The sequence below is a fragment of the Panthera leo genome, chromosome A2, assembly GCF_018350215.1.
Source record: "Panthera leo isolate Ple1 chromosome A2, P.leo_Ple1_pat1.1, whole genome shotgun sequence".
In the NCBI taxonomy this organism is placed as follows: Eukaryota; Metazoa; Chordata; class Mammalia; order Carnivora; family Felidae; genus Panthera; species Panthera leo.
This window is the reverse complement of record NC_056680.1, coordinates 54,585,909-54,602,256: the sequence shown is the minus strand read 5'-3', so window position 1 is coordinate 54,602,256 and position 16,348 is coordinate 54,585,909. Positions and strand designations below refer to the sequence as shown.

At 48.3% G+C, this 16,348-nt stretch overlaps 1 protein-coding gene across 2 annotated transcripts in view; it reads left to right on the top strand.

The window, feature by feature from the left end:
- The window catches only part of FGD5 (FYVE, RhoGEF and PH domain containing 5), a 121,374-nt gene that overhangs the window by 85,019 nt on the left and 20,007 nt on the right, over positions 1–16,348 (top strand). Inside the window, exons 6-11 of one of the 2 annotated variants that reach the window (XM_042911423.1) lie at positions 3,452–3,612; positions 3,874–4,030; positions 4,678–4,762; positions 6,505–6,555; positions 7,162–7,220; positions 15,056–15,127. In XM_042911423.1, the coding sequence (XP_042767357.1) occupies positions 3,452–3,612; positions 3,874–4,030; positions 4,678–4,762; positions 6,505–6,555; positions 7,162–7,220; positions 15,056–15,127 (585 nt within the window). Of the gene's footprint in view, positions 1–3,451; positions 3,613–3,873; positions 4,031–4,674; positions 4,763–6,504; positions 6,556–7,161; positions 7,221–15,055; positions 15,128–16,348 lie in introns of both variants that reach the window. The other variant, XM_042911415.1, reaches the window with a different exon arrangement.

The window sequence follows — 16,348 nt, the reverse complement described above, 5'->3', positions numbered from 1 at the left end:
TCCCTCTTATGGCCTGCCACAGCCCCTGTGCCTTGCCCACTCACAGTACTTCTACTTCTGTGTTGAAATTGTGTTTTTACTCCTTTCTTTTCCTCAAGATTGCAAACTCTTTGAGGGCAGAACAGCATTTCCTGCTCCTACTCCCTCCTTGGGACTTGGTGCAGAGCGGGCACTCACTTTGAACGAATAAGGGGATGAGGGCTGGGTATCTCCTACCTCCTTCCTCTGTCTGAGAGCCCCCAGGTGCAATGATGGCCAGAACTATTAAGACAGCAGAAACCTTTCAGGGAGTGATGGATGGTGCAACAGGCACTCGGTGCTTCCAGCCGATGCATGAGTTTTAAGAACGGATGTTTGTGGCGAGTCCAATTATGCTCTGGTTTTTGAAATGAGTCGTGTCGATGATGGCCATCCTGCCCATTGGGACTTAGTCAATTTAGTGAGAATTAATTACAGATGAGAAACTAGCTTGCAGAGCAGTTAATATTTTAGCTCCCTGGGGTACAATGCACATGCAACCATCAGTCTTGTCTTTGCTTGTCCTTCCTTCTCTCCCTCTTCCTCTTTCTGTGGTGGTCCGGGCTGCAGGGTGACCAGATTGCAGTCTTGGCTCCCCTGTGGCTCACTCTCCTGCTAAATAAATAAGGTCTTTCTGTCAGTCAGCAAGTATAATAAAACTCCTCTGTGTCACATGCTCTGTTGGGCTTTAGAAACACAGCAGGAAACAAAACAGATGTAACCCTACTCTGAAGATGTCATAGCTAAAATATAATCACAACTGCAATGGGGATAGCACTTTACAGTTTATAAAGCAGTTTTAAGCATCAGGATGAGCCTCTCAACAGCCTCATGCTGTACTTAGTGGTGCCATTATTTCCATTTTACAGATGAGGAAAATGAGGCTCAGATAAGTGACAGCTTGCCCACAGTCATCAGCTTCTTCTGGTGTAGCTGGGCTTGAACCTGGCACAGAGCCAATAACAATGTGTTCAAAGTCTGTCAATCAGCTGCCCAAGCCCAAGCAAAAGGAATTATCCTTCTTCATCAGGACGTTTTCTTTCTTTCTCTGGGATTCCAGGGCTGAGAAGACCCTGTAGGGCTGGAGCCTGGCTCCTAAACATGGAGACCCATAAGGAAGAATGGGAGGGTCCTCCTGCCCTTGGGTCAGCAGAGAAACCCCCACTCCAGGTTCAGAATGACCCCAGTGTCCTAGAGCCAGCTGTGGGCAGAAATAAGAATTAAACGTTACCTCCCTTTCCCTCTCACTTGTAGTTCATACTTTTTTCACCCTCTGAAACATGCTTTCAGGAAAGGTTCTGATAGCTTAGGTACAATGGGATTTGATTTTTTTTTTTAACATTTATTTATTTTTGAGAGACAGAGACAGAGCATGAGTGGGGGAGGGGCAGAGAGATGGGGAGACACAGAATCCAAAGCAGGCTCCAGGCTCTGAGCTGTCAGCGCAGAGCCCAACGCGGGGTTCAAACTCATGAGCTGTGAGATCATGACCTGAGCCGAAGTCAGACACCCAACCGCCTGAACCACCCAGCCACTCTTGATTTCTAATTATAGCTCAAGCATGTGGTCTCCACTTAAGGACACACACGCCTTCAGCCAGAGAATCCATTCATTAGTTGAATACTCAGCCCCAAGTTTCTGACCTTGGTGATGGGGCTAGAGGTGTCCTGAAACCTTCAAACTGCACCAGACTGGGACTGATGAGGGCTGGCCTCAGGAGGAACCAGCTCATTCTCCCTCCGTGGGACCACAAGCCAGGGTGGGTGCCCTCTCCTTGTCCTCCCTGCCATCTCTGCCCAGATTCCCGGAAGGGCAGGTTACAGCAGCAGGAAGTCAGCTCTGGACTGGAAGAGGTGTTCAGGAAGCAGGGACCTTTGTCACCTCCACACCTGCTGTCCTCTGTCTGACAGCACAGCAGCCTCTTTACAGATATTGGAGGGTTCTGTGTCCTGCTCTTCATCAGTCCCTCCTTCCTTCCTACCCTCCATCTGTTCTCCTCTTTCTCCCTCTCTCCTTCTCTCTGCTTTCTCATTTTTATCTCTCCCTTTGTCTTTCTCTCTAGCCCTGTCCCATTTCCCTGCCTTTTTTTCCCAGTCCTCCCCTTCTCCTGCACTCCTTTTCTGGAGAAGACCAGAAAGACTTCCTGGAGGAGGGACTGCCCATCCTCTCAGGCATTTTCCCCTTTCAGATCTCAATGTAAAGAGACAATTCTAGCAATAAAAACTGTTCAGCAGTGGAATTAACTGTCTACCTCAGTAATGAGTTCTCTGTCAGAGAGGCAATCAAACAAGGCAGTGTGGGCATCCTTCCTGAAGGTTATAAAGGTGATTTGACCTTGATTGGGGCTGGACCACATGCCCTCTGATACTGAGGTTTTCCTGGTGTTTATTATTCCACAATTCAAGGTGGTTTCAGTATATTCCATATAATTAAAACTTCAGGCCTGGGGCTCATGCAAGAGCAGGTAGATTTGAAGATAGTTTTTTGTTGTGAGAAAGATGTCTTGCATTCTTTACAATTTTAATGTTCATTAAATTTAGTTGAATTTTTAAAGTAATGAATCACAATACAGAAATTTTAGAAAACAGAGAAGATGGGGCACCTGGGTGGCTCAGTCGGTTAAGCGTCCGACTTCGGCTCAGGTCATGATCTCACAGTTCGTGGGTTCCAGCCCCACGTCAGGCTCTGTGCTGACAGCTCAGAGCCTGGAGCCTGCGTCTGATTCTGTGTCTCCCTCTCTGCCCCTCCCCACTTGTACTCTGTCTCTCTCTGTCTCTTAAAAATAAATAAATGTAAAAAAAATTTTTTTTAAAGAAAAGAAAACAAAGAAAAAAACCATTCCTAATCTTATACCCCTGACACAGCCACTGTTTATATTTCACTCCATTTCTTTTCAGCTTTTTCCTTTGTTCCTGTTTTAGACAGCCATGTCAGGGTGGAAAGACAACGGTGTATCCCTTCTTGATGTCCTAACTCTAGGACACGAATATGTTTACATAGACACCATCTGCATCGTTTTCAGTGACTGCTTAATACCCCATGGAGTGGTTGCCTATGACTTCTTTAGACTTTGCTTTAAAACAACACAGTGCATGAACCTTTTCAAAGATGGATAACGGTAGAGCAGAGCTTTGTACTTCTTCAGAGAGGGAATTGCCCAACTTTTCAGAAGAAGAGCAAAACCTAAGTTCGGGAGTGAACATGCTTGAAAGCCTCCCACTGCACCAGGAGTTGTGGTGGGTGTTCTTTGGGCATCAGTTACCTGTGAACAGCAGGTGCGTGTTACCACCCCTGTTTTACAGGTGAGAACGCTGGGGTCTGAGATGCTGGCCTAAGGTCTTGTGCTATCTGTATGTAGGCCAGGGGTTCAAAGCTGCAAGGGACTTGTGCTCAGGCCTATCAACTGTGGGATGACGGGCCTTTGGGGTTTCAGGATTTCCACGGAGCTGTCATGAGGGCCTTGGATGAAATAGACCACGAGAGCAAGGACACATTGGCCAGGGAGGAGCTGAGGCGCGGCCTGAGTGAACTCCCAGCCATCCGAGACCTTCACCAGGGGATCCTGGAGGAGCTGAGGGAGAGGCTATTGCACTGGTGAGCTGTCCATGGTCTGCTGCCCCTACTTCCGTTGCACTGGGGGATGGCATGGTTAACACCCCACCAAGTGAAACTGTGTCTCTGTTTGACCAATGCAGAAGCCGAGGTGCAGATGTTGGGTCCTTTGCCCAAAGTAAAATGAGTGTGGGAGGGTCAAGTTAGGACCACTACCCAGTGACATGATCAACGCTCACCAACTAACACCGTGCTGGTCACGAGGCTGAGTTCTCACTGTCCCATCTCCCTACCCGGCTGCAGGGAGGACCAGCAGAAGGTGGCCGATGTCTTCCTGGCCCGGGAGCAGGAGTTTGATCACCATGCTGCTCACATCCTGCAGTTCGACAGGTGTCTGAGTCTACTCAGTGAGAACTGCCTGCATTCCCCCCGGCTGGCAGCTGCTGTCCGTGAGTTTGAGGTGGGTCCCTTGGTCCTCTGAGAACCTGCTCTAAGGATCCAGGGGTGGGGTGGGCATGGAAGGGCTTACTGAAAATCAGTGGGGCTTCTTGGTAGGTCTGAGACTGAGGGTCAGAGGGGAAGCCCTGGCTGGGAGAGGAGAGGGTGACCCAGAAGGAGGGAACACTTAGAGCCTAGGACATACCCTGTTGGGCAATTGATGACAACTCCATGAGCCCCCACCTTGGTGGGAGTTTTAGTGGCCATTCTCCTGTCCCAGTAGAAAAGCACAATGCAAGCTGGGGCCACACCCATTGGAATGACCAACAGATGGTCACTAACTGGGGATACAGTTACTGAACAGGAAAAATGAGGGTTTTTTTTCTTTTACTAATACTAGATGCAAAGCAGGGACTAGGAGTTGCATGTTACTGAATATAGCACTGACTGTGAGCCTGAAGGAATGAACTGTCACAGAAGGAATGAACTGGTGCTAATCTGGGAGGCCTTCCTGGAGGAAGGGAACCTGGTTTTAGAGCTGGGGGAGAAGTTCAGTGTGGCCAGGAAGAGGTGTGGATGGGACAGTGTATGAGGGATGCTGTGAGCTTGGTGCCCTGAGACAGGGGTCTCTGACGGAGTTTTGTCCTCTCTGTCTCTTGGGAGCAGCAGAGTCAGCAAGGAGGTGGCCAGAACGTGAAGCACCGGCTGCTGCGGGTGGTTCAGCGCCTCTTCCAGTACCAAGTGCTCCTCACAGGTGGGCCCCACAGGAGGTCAGGGTGCACTGAGGTGATGCGGGAGGGAAGGCACCTGAGGAGGGGTTCAGGTAATGGTGGCAAGCGATGTGATCATAACCTCCCCTCCCACTGTGCCGGGAATGGGCAGGGGTGGGGATTGTTCTCAGTTCCTGGCTCCTGACCCTCCAGACCAGCTAGACTCTGCCACCATCTTCCCTTCAGCAAAGCTTTGGACCCTCTGCTGCCACCTTGGAAGCCTTGCTTCAGTGGCCACCTTCTGTGTCTTCCTTCAGCCTCTCCCATCCTAAAACACATGAAGTCATACCTTCCCCTGTTCTGCATTTCCTCAGTGGGTGTCTCATTTCCCTAGATCTGTTCTTACCACCAAAGCCCTTCTTGGGGCCAAATCAGTGGACATTTTCCACCTTGGACCTACTGTGGCCATCTCTGTGGCTTTGCCACTGGTCACTTCCTGCTTCTCAAAAACCCTCCCATCCTGAGGCTTCTGTGATATACTCTCTCTGTGCCTCCCTCAGACCTCTCTGCTTACCCTTCTCCATCTGTGTTGACAATCTCCCTTCCTCTACTGTTTCATAATAAATGTCAGTGTTTCTCAGGGCTCAGTCCTAGGTCCTGTTCCCTTCCTTCCCTCTTTACAATTACAAACTCTCCTTGGGGAATATCATCCCCTCCCCTACCTCTACCTGCCAGGAAGCACCACACCTCTGTCCAGACTCACTTACCCAGCTGCCTCCCAAATGGACAAAGTCCCTGGGCCTGGAGGACTGCTATTCCAGTGGGGGAGACAGATACCCACATGTAGAGATATGCATGTAATTCCAGGTAGGGACCAGGGCTGTAAGGAAAGTACATTAGGGCCAAGGGGCAGAGAATTTGTTCATCTGATTCAACAAATGTTTATTGAGCATCTGCTGTGTCCCAGGCCCCGTGCTAGATGCTGGAGGTGTAGTAGTGCATTAGATAGCCAAAACTCTGTGACACTGTGGAGTTTTTACTCTAACAAGGAAATAAAAATATGATATGTCAGTGATAAGAGCTCTGAAGAAGATAAAGGGGTTTAAGGGGATGGAGGTAAAAGTGCTCTGAATTAGATACAGCACTCGGGAAGGACCTGTCTGAGGAGGTAACACTGCACAGAGATCTCAGCAAAGTGAGGACATGAACCCTCTGAAGATCTGGAAAAAGAGACTACCAAGTAGAGGGAATAGTGAGTGCAAAGGCCCTGGGGCTATTAACAGGTTTAACATGTTCCAGAAAAGAGTAAGAATGCCAGCATTGCCAGAATAAGTGAGTGACATTGGTAGGTAGCTGTAGAGAGGCCAACCCACATAGAGCCTGTGGGTATAAATGTGTTAAAGGTTTAACACGTCACACACCGCTGTGTTGATGGTCACATATGTTCCCCCAATAGACAGTGTGCTTCTCAGAGGCAGGGTTTCACCTTGTCTGTGTCTATATGCTGAGGGCATAGCACAGTACCAGGCACACAGCAAGTGCTCAGTAGTTGTTGAATGAGTGAATGGCTAGCGGTGGTGGCAGTGATGCTGGTGATGGTCCAGGGGCCTGATTTTGTCCTAGTGTGGTGTTGTAGTAGGCTAGCAAGGGTGAGGGGATACATACCCCATTCTTCCGGCCCTTTTCTTCCAAGTCTGGAAAGCAGCGGGGGGGTCGGCTCCTGCTGCAGACAGAGGGCCTGGTCTCCCTAGGGCAGACTGACCCCTGGCTCTTGTTCTACCTGCAGACTATTTAAACAACCTTTGTCCGGACTCAGCTGAGTACGATAACACACAGGGTAAGTGCAGCATGAACCTGGAGGATGGGGACACATTTCTCTTTGGCCCCTGTCCCCTAGCTCTGGACTCTCCACCAGTTCAGGCCCGGGACATATTCTCTTCCCTGGTAGCTAGATGTGCAGTGGACATGAGACCTCTGGGGCTTCTGAGGTTATTCCCTGCTCACCTCAACCACAGGGCTCCCTGGGATGGGCTGTCATCCAGTCAAAGGAGAAGAGGGTAATCAGCATTGGTGATAGGAGGTAGTGCCAGGTATAAAAAAGTCACCACAGTGTCCGTTTCCTCCCAATTCTATGTGACTGTCCCTGCATATGACCTGCCAGGACAGTCCCTATTTTAACATATTCAATTTATAGCCAAGGGAACTAAGGCACAAAGTGGTCAAATCACTGTAAAGGTCACTTAGGCAGTGGTAGCAAAGCTAGGGTTGAACCTATGACCTGACCCAGGTGTGAGGAAAATTGGTGCCACCCACATACAAGGCCCTGCAACTGTAGTGATCTTGGGGGGCAGTGGGGAGAGAGGGGAAGAAAGGAGGTGAGGATAGTGCTACTGGACTGGCCCTCCCCAGATGGCTCGGCTACCTTCTCTGCTTCCCTCCACAGGTGCACTGACCCTCATCTCCAAAGTCACAGACCGCGCCAATGACAGCATGGAGCAAGGGGTAAGTCTGTTTCCTGGGGTTCAGGTCTAGGACCTCCTCCAACCTGCCCCGGTCTGCCTTATGATACTCCACTTTTAGAGGTGCTGCAGGCAACCATCTGTGTCGTGGGACCTTGCCAAGAGTTCTTGGCCCCTGAGTTCTGGCCCGGACACTTACTATGTGACCTCAAGTACTGTGTGTTCCTGTCCGGGTCCGTGGCATTAGGGTAGTGAGGGGAGGCTACAGACTTGTCTGAATGTGATAAGTAATGTCCAGACTGTGGTCTGAGACCACCTGCATCAGCACCTGGAGTGCCTGGTAAGCTACAGATTCCTGATAGACCTTAGCTCTTCTCAGTCAGAACATCTGGGGGTAATGTCCAGGGATGTGCATTTTTAACAAGCATTCTAGGTAAACGTTTTGCTCACAAAAGTTTGAAAACCACTTGTCCACAAGAATACGTGAGCTCTAAGTGCACGCTTGTTTCTGCCAGCAAGTGACTGTTGGACACTGATCCTGTATTTACTAGTTTTCTGCCAAGGAAGGCCAACTTATCCTACATCCCAACTCTGTTCAAGTGGCTACCTTGGTCACTTGTGTCCACATATTTTCTGTTCCACTAAGCTTTAAGTAGGCCTGAGCTTTGTGTTGAGAAGGATTCTGAGGCTGAGTCCTAGCTCGGGGGGAAAGAGTTCGGTGATCAAGTGCTGGGTTCCATGGGCAGAGGTGGGAGTGATGGTGGTATGTGCACCGAGCAGTTGCCCAGCTCTGCTGGGACAGGTACACGGAGCGTCCACATAGTGAGTCGTCCACAGGGAGAAGAAGGGGAGGGGAGTCGCAGCCATTGGACACCCACTTTGTGCCAGACTTGCGTTGGGGGTTGGAAATACAGAGGTGAGACGTGAATCCCAGGAGGAAATCACAGCTAGTGGAGCAGTAAATATGTGGACATGATAAGCATCACGAGGGAAAGAGAAAATGCCACATGGTTTAGAGAAGGGAGCCATCCCTCCCAGCCAGGGCTGTGACAAAAGATGATACAGGAGGTGCCCCCGTGGGGAGGACACACACACCTCGAAGGCAGAGGGAGGAAAGATGTGCCAGGAAGAGGCATGGAGATGGAGATGGAGATGTAGGTCACGGTAGAGTTCAGAGATCCACCCAGCATGGCTGGAAGATGGGAACAGGGTAGGTGAGATTGGATGAGGGTCTGGGCAAAGAGTGCGCTGAGTGTGGAGGCTGAAGCCAGCTGGCTGTGAAAATTGGTACGTCAGACATGTTGTTATCATCGGGTCCTCTGCCTTCCTGCTCCAGGGTCTGTGAGCAACTTGCTCATGTGTGTTTTGGCATCCTGTATGTACAATGAGATCTCCTTCAGTGTAGCCAAAGACAGAGGTGCTTTGGGGTCCCATGCCTGTCATGATATAGCAGCAGATGGGCTGGCTTCTCCGCGCTTCACTTTAGCCAGGGATGCCTCTGCTTCCAAAAAGGAAAAACTAGGTCAGGAAGGGCTGGCTGTGTCTTCCCTCCTGCGGGCAAGCTCACTGCGGCACCCTCCTGTAGGAGGGGGAACTAGCGGTAGCAGCAGCCAGATGCCCTCCTGGCTTTCTCTAAGACGGGGGTTGGGTGCTGTGCCCGGCACAGGCTGGCCCTTGTCTCTCCAGCTGCCTGTGGACACCACACTGGGCCTGCTCTGGACTAGCAGCCCCTACTGCACACTTGCTGGATCGGGCTAGGACCCTGCCTGGGTGGTGGACAAGCAGGTCCAGATGAACCCTATCCCAAGGCAGAGCTCAGTGGCTTGAGTGGCTAAAGGGTGGGCTGGGGCTCTGCCTCTCTTTCCCCATGGTCACTCCCCAGCTCAGGCCTCAACACCTCCCAACCCTGCCATTCCATTCTTCATCTGGAAGCCAGAGTAATCCTATTAAAATATATCTGATGGTGCCATTCCCCCATTTTACAAAGCCTTCTATGTTTTCACATTGCCTCTGGTCGAATCTGGGAAGTACTTACTGGTTGTGAGAACCAGGGAAGGCTTCCTGGAGGCAGGCAGCAACATTCACATGGGTTTATGCTCCCATCAAACCATTGCCCCAACTCCCCACAAAGGTAGCTAAGCTAGAGGTATGATTTTTGAAAGAACCAGGTCCCACCACCCCAAAATGGGGCCCATCTATCTACCTGACACCTGGTCTGAAATGCCACCAATAAGCTCACTAGGATACTGTACTGACAGCCAAGCGTAACTGTAAATCCACTGAGCAGCCTGTTTACAGAAAACTGTTAGGTGATGGGAGAAGCATCAGGAAACATGACTCTAAGAGCTGAGCCCCAGGTAGTCCGTCCCCTGCTGTGATCACTTTTCGATGGAGGACAAGGAATAAATGTGAAAGGATGGGAAAGTCTTGGAAGTAGGAAAGGTCGTCCTCACCAGCTTTTCAGGAAAGGCTGTGGCAGATTCCCACATAGTGTCCTACTCACGGTGATCACAACTGCCTCTATTAGCCCAAGATTGTGCCCAACATTCTCCTCTAATCCTCAGGAGAGCTATTACCAGCCCAGTGTCACAAGCAAGGAAGCTGAGGCCTGGAGAGACAAGTGGCTTCACCCAGGATCACTCAGCTCTCGGCATGGGAGCCGGGTTTGAACTCGAGCCTTTCTTGGCTACCAGGCCGGACATGCCTGCACACATCACTCACAGGTTCAGACTTGCAACTTCACACACATCTGTGCATGAAAACGCATCCAGGTGCCCATGCACACAGCACCTGCTCCTCTCTCGTGACACACATAAATGTACACATGGACCGTTTTTCTCTCTTTCCCACATTCGGATTTTTCTTTTTTTGTTTGTATCAACTCAGCCATGGGAATGTCATGAAATGTAGGGGTGGAGGTTTGGAGTTGGCTCCCGGGTTTGTGAGCACAGGGAACTCCTTCAAGGATTGGTCACAGGTTACCTCAGAGAGTGCATGCACCTTGGTTCTAATTTCAGTTACTCAGACCAAGTCTCAGGGGATTCCCTAGAAGAAAATCCCACATCTGCTTGCAGGGTCCGTCTTTCGAGGCTTTTGATCAGATTCGCCATTGAGTGTTCTCTTCCCCACAGCACGAAAGTAAACTGTCTCCCCCCAGAAGAGAGTGAGGGGACATGTGCAAGTCTGGGGTCTCCGATTTGCACCATCTGGTTTTTTTTTAATGAACTTAAAAAAATTTCTTATTGAGGTACAGTATAACCATTACTATTATTATTTAATTTTTTATTTTTTAAATATTTATTTTGAGAGAGAGACAGAGAGAGTGTGAACAGGGGAGGGACATAGAGAAAGGGAGACACAGAATCTGAAGCAAACTCCAAGCTCTGAGCTGTCAGCACAGAGCCCAACGTGGGGTTTGAACCCACAAACCATGAGATCATGACCTGAGCCAAAGTCAAACACTTAACCGACTGCACCCCCCAGGCGCCCCCCATCTTAACCATTATTAACACAGTCCCTTGGCATTAAGTACATTGACGTTGTTTTGTGACCATCACCACCATCCACCTTCAGAACTCTTTCTGTCTCTCCAGTTGAAACTGTTCCCATTAAACGCTAAGCCCTCATTTCCCCTCCTTCCAGCCCCTGGTGACCAACCATCCTACTTTCTGGACAGAGTTTATTGTTGAGAACATCTTAAACTTACAGAAAAAAATTAAGAAAGATAATAAGAAGAGCTCCCATGTATCCCACACACAGTTTCTCCTATTACTAGCATCTTTATGTTAGTCAAGTACATTAAAGACCCAGTATTGATACAGTATTATTAACTAAAGTTCATTCAGGTTTCCTTCATCTTTGCCTAATGTTTGTTCCAAGTTCCCATCCAGGATATCATATCACCTTTAGTCTTCGTGTTCCCTTAGGCTCCTCTTGACTGTGATGGTTGCTCAGATTTCCCTTGTTTTTGATGACCTTGACTAATTTGAAGAATACTGGTCCAGGTATATTGTAGAATGCCCCCTATTGGAATTTGTCTGATACTTTTCTCATAAACAGACTGGGTTCATAGATTTTGGGGAGAAAGATCATGGAAGCAAAGTACCACTTTCATGACATCATACCGAAGGTGCATACTAGCAACATGGTTTATGAGTGTTGTTGTAGACCTTGCCCGCCTGGCTGCAGGTGCGCTTATCAGGTTTCTCCATTTCTTTATTTAAACTCCATAAAGTTATCCTCTTCTCCCCTCCTAGTCCACGCTCTTTAGAAGAACGTCACTATGCACGGCCCACATTTAAGGAATGAGGAGTTATGCTTCCTCTTGTTGAGGGCAAAGCACCTACCTAAATTATGTGGAATTCCGCATGGGAGATTTGTCTCTTCTCCCTTATTTATTAATGTATTTACTCATTATAAATAAATAATTTATGTTATTAAGGGCTCACAGATATTTATTTTATGTTAAGGTTATAATCTCATACCGTTTTCTTTCTTTTATTTCTCAAATTCTTCCAGTTTTGGCCATTGGGAGCTCTGTCAGTTGGTTTCTCCGTACTCTCCACATATCCCCATCAATATGGATTTGGGTGGGATATTTTGGTTTGCCTATTTTTTTTTAGCACTTTCATTATTTATTTTTTTTTAGCACTTTCCTACTTTCTGTCACTACAAAAATCTCCAGACTCATCTTGTGTATTTCCTGCCTTAGCCTTAGAATCAGCCATTTCTCCGAGGAGTCCTGGTTCCTTCAGTTGGATTAATGGTATTAGAAACCAAGGTCTGGTCACCAAGTAGGCTATCATTTCTTTCAGGTCCTCTTACTTACAGAGCAAAGAATTATATGTGTATATAGTAACCTGTGTGTATACTCATGTCTATAGATATTTCTGTACAACCATCTGTATCTATATTAAGGTAAATATGTATCCCTACTGATAGCTCCAATTCTTTTTTTTTTTAATGTTTATTTATTTTTGAGAGAGTGCAAGTGGGGGAGGGGGAGAAAGAGGGGGACAGAAGATCTAAAGTGGGCTCTTCACTGACAGGCTGACAGCAGCAAGCCTGATGTTGGAGCTCAAACTCACTAACTGCAAAGATCATGACCTGAGCTGAAGTCAGACAGTCAACCGACTGAGCCACCCAAGTGCCCCTGATAGCTCCAATTCTGATCACTTCTATGTGGATCATTCCAGTCTCCTCCCTCGGCTTATCTATAAATTTCCACTCTAGCAGTGAGATACCTGGGTCCCACCATCCATCACCCTTTTACTTAATTGGTCAGTTTACCTTCATTCTTGAAAGTTATTTTCCTGGGAAAAATATCTGGATTGACCAGTTTTTTTTTTTTCCTTTTTACTATTTTAAAGATACCACTCTTATAGCCTATATAATTTCTGATAAGGAATCCACTGTAATGTTTATATTTATCCCTTTTACATAGTGTGTCCCTTTTTTCTGGCTGCCTTCAAGATCTTCTCTTTACAACTGACTTTTAGAAGTTTGACTATGATGTCTTAGTATGTGTGTTTTTAAGGGGCTGTGGATGGTATTCATCTTGTGATTCTCAGGCTTCCTGGATCTGTTGTCATTCATTAATTTTGGAAAATTGTGTTAGACGCTCTGTTCTTTCCTCCCACCCCCTGCATTCTTTTTTCTCTTTGTGTTTCAGTTTGGTTAATCTCAGCCTTCATACCTCCAAGTTCAGTCTTTCCTCAGCTGTGATCAGTTTGCTGCAAAGCCTGTCAAGGGAATTCTTCATTTCTGATATCATGTTTTTTGTTTTTAACATTTTCATTTGATTCTCTTGTATAGTTTCCATCCCTGCTGAAATTCTCCACCTGTTCATGCATACTGCCTACCTTTCCCACTAGCTCCTTTAACATATTGATCGTAATTACTCTGAAGTCCCTGTCTGATGGTTCGAACATTTGTGTCACCTCTCATAAGAGGTGGTTTTGTTGAATGCTTTATTTCCTGAAAATGAGTTGGGGTACTTCCTTGCGTTTTGTGTTTCTTATAATGTTCGATTGGATGCCAGGTATTATGTGTTGGAAGAATTGTAGAGACTGAGGGAAATAGTATCTACCCCAGAAGTGGGAGTGCCTCTTTTCTGATCTTGCCATTCATGTAGGGGGTGGGAGCTGAGTCAGTCCAGTCAACTAGGTGAGTTGGGTTTGGGTTTTGTTGTTGCCTTTGTCACCTTCAGAGCCCCACAGACTTCACACTCCTCCAGAAGAGGGCTGCTATTACCTGATACTGTTTGTGGGGCCTGAGATACTGGAGAGTTTTTCTCATTGTCCTTGTCTCCACCCTCAGCTTTTAGCAATCCCTGCAGCACAGAAGAGGCCTCTCTCCATGCTCTTGTCCCTTCTCAGAGGTAGACCGCTGTTTCCTGTTACTCAGTGCTTGGCTTATAAGTGTCTGTTCTCCTGGACAGGCCTCAGTCCCAAGCAGGGCCTGCAAGCCAGGCCTTCTCTGCTTTCCGGCACCTCCTCTGCACGGTAGCCACACACGCTGCCTTGTAGCCATGGCAGGTCTTGGGCAGGTTTCTGCTTAGTATTACTGCACAATCCTGGGCCCAGTGGGTACTTTCCCTCTTCTTGGGGAAGACAGCTCTTGCTTCTGCCCTTTCCCCAGAAGCGGTGAGTGGCATTTTGCTTGTCCTCTGGGAGTGGGTTACTCTGCCTCTCCCCGGGACTGAGGGTTTTGCACCAGAGAGGGTCCTGGGGAAGTTGGCAGGGTTTTATGCCAGCCCGCCCCCCCCCCCCCCCAGTGGCAACCTGCATGCCTTCACCACCAAGGCTCCCTGCCCTGCCCCTAGTGTTCCTTGTGAGCACCTGGTGGGAGCTTTGAGAGAAGAGCTTGCAAGTGACTGCATTTTTCCTGTGTCTGGGGCTCTGTTATTCTAAACTATCCCATCAGCCCCCACCCAACCTTTCAGAATCCATTAACATTTTAGCTGCTTTCTTCTCATCCTCCTTTATGCTGGCCACCTCCTCCTGTGTGTTGCAGCAATTCATGTGTCTCATGTCTCTGAAGGGGCTTGTCAGTCTTTGGGATTCGGTTCAGTTGGTTGCCTTTTACTTCAGCCTCCAATAGGTGTGAAAAGAGTTGTGATTCTGTACGTTATCTTTTCCTAACTATTAGAGAAAAGGTGGGGGCACTGTTGCCTTGCAATTTCCCTACACACAGTTGTCACCTTATTAGTTGACTTAAGACCCTGACCCCGCATAAGGTTCAGGGGACACCTACCTCATGGGTTAAGTGCTTGTTATTTCTAGCATAATGGGGTACTGTGCAGAGGAAGGGTAGGTATGTCACTGCATACTGTGGATAGCCCAGTGAGGGACCAACAAGGAGTTCCCAGGCACACATATTTTTCTTCAAAGAACACAGATCTGTTTCTTCCCCAGGTGGAAGATTTTCTTGATTACTTTCCCTCAAAGGCCCCCCGCTGGGCTGCAATCCTAGAGAGAGTCTGGCCTTGGGCATCTGACCCCTCTGGATTAGTGATAGCTAGATGCTCCAGGCCTTTCAGGGGACACAGATTGAGAGGAGGAGCCATGGCCTAGCGATAAATATGGGTATCAGCACAACAAGGGCAAGTGACTGTCCCCATGGCACACAGAAGATGGTGGTGTCAGATCGCAGGCCCAGAGGGACTAGCCTGAGTATGGGCAGTCCACATGTCTGGTACCCTGCAGGGCCAGGCTCAGATCCCAGTCCTGCCACTGACAGGAGGTCAGATTTAGGGCAAGGCCCTCCTGAACTCTGTTTCCCTCCTTTGAGGTAGAAGCAATGCCACTTCTAATAGAGGGGATAAGACTCCTTAAAGGGGTCCTGACCATCTCCCCATTGCCCTGCTTCCTCCCACAGGAAAACCTGCAGAAGCTGGTCCACATTGAGCACAGTGTTCGAGGCCAAGGGGATCTCCTCCAGCCAGGAAGGGTGAGTGCCACTGCCGCCATGGGCAGGGACAGAGGGCGGCCTGGTAGGCAGGCGGGTGAGGCTCTGATAAGACCCATTGTTCAACTGGGCTGGTCCCAGACAGGCCTGGCTGCAGGTGCTGTTTACCCGAGGAGGGGGAGGGGGAAGGGCAGGGGGAGGGTTCTGCTGGGCTCACAAGGCCCAGGGGCTGCCTCCCCTGGGATTTTCCACTTTCTGGACCTTTAAAGAAACAGTGCCATTTGGGTTCATGTCCCTGTGGTTATTTTCACCTCTAAGAAGAAGAGACACCAAGTATTTTTAGTTTAGCCCAGCATTGCTAGAAAATCAGGAAAACCATCTCCCAAAAACCATGCTCCTACAAAGCATCTTAAAAATAACATTTTTCCAGGGGCGCCTGGGTGGCGCAGTCGGTTAAGCGTCCGACTTCAGCCAGGTCACGATCTCGCGGTCCGTGAGTTCGAGCCCCGCGTCAGGCTCTGGGCTGATGGCTCGGAGCCTGGAGCCTGTTTCCGATTCTGTGTCTCCCTCTCTCTCTGCCCCTCCCCCGTTCATGCTCTGTCTCTCTCTGTCCCAAAAATAAATAAAAAACGTTGAAAAAAAAAAAAAAATTAAAAAAAAAAAATAAATAAATAACATTTTTCCAGAGACAAATTTACCCACTTTTAAGCTTCCAAATGGAAAACACAAAACTCAGCTCAAAAATAGTCAAAGATGTGTTTGTTACCTGTTATGGTCAATGAAGGACAAGAGACATAGACATGAAAGGTGTTATGTTCAGGATATTTTATTCAAAATTAACAGGGATCTCATTGGTCTGAGAGTCTATAAAATCACACCTAATGGTTTGGCCTTGGCTCACCAGTTCAGTAAATATTTATTAAATATTTTCTTTATGTTAAGTAACTTTAGATATCTATTTTAATCATCCTCCGGAATTAATGAGCCTGTAGCAACCGTTCACGGGTCTTCAGCTGTTTAGCAAACCTTCATAGGCTTTGTTCTGAAGGGTTCTCCATGGCAGCAAACGAGGGAAAGAGTCACTGTCTCGACCCCTCAGAGACCAGAACAGTGTCTGGGGCTTGCTAGAAGTCAAGGCGGACTGACTGCTCCTAAGAAGCAAACATGGGCATCTCGCTAAAGCCGGGAATTCACCCATTCGTTGTTCTCTGGTACTTTGGGAGGCACCAAGATTTAAGTTTCCTGCTTGGGGCCTCCCCCCAC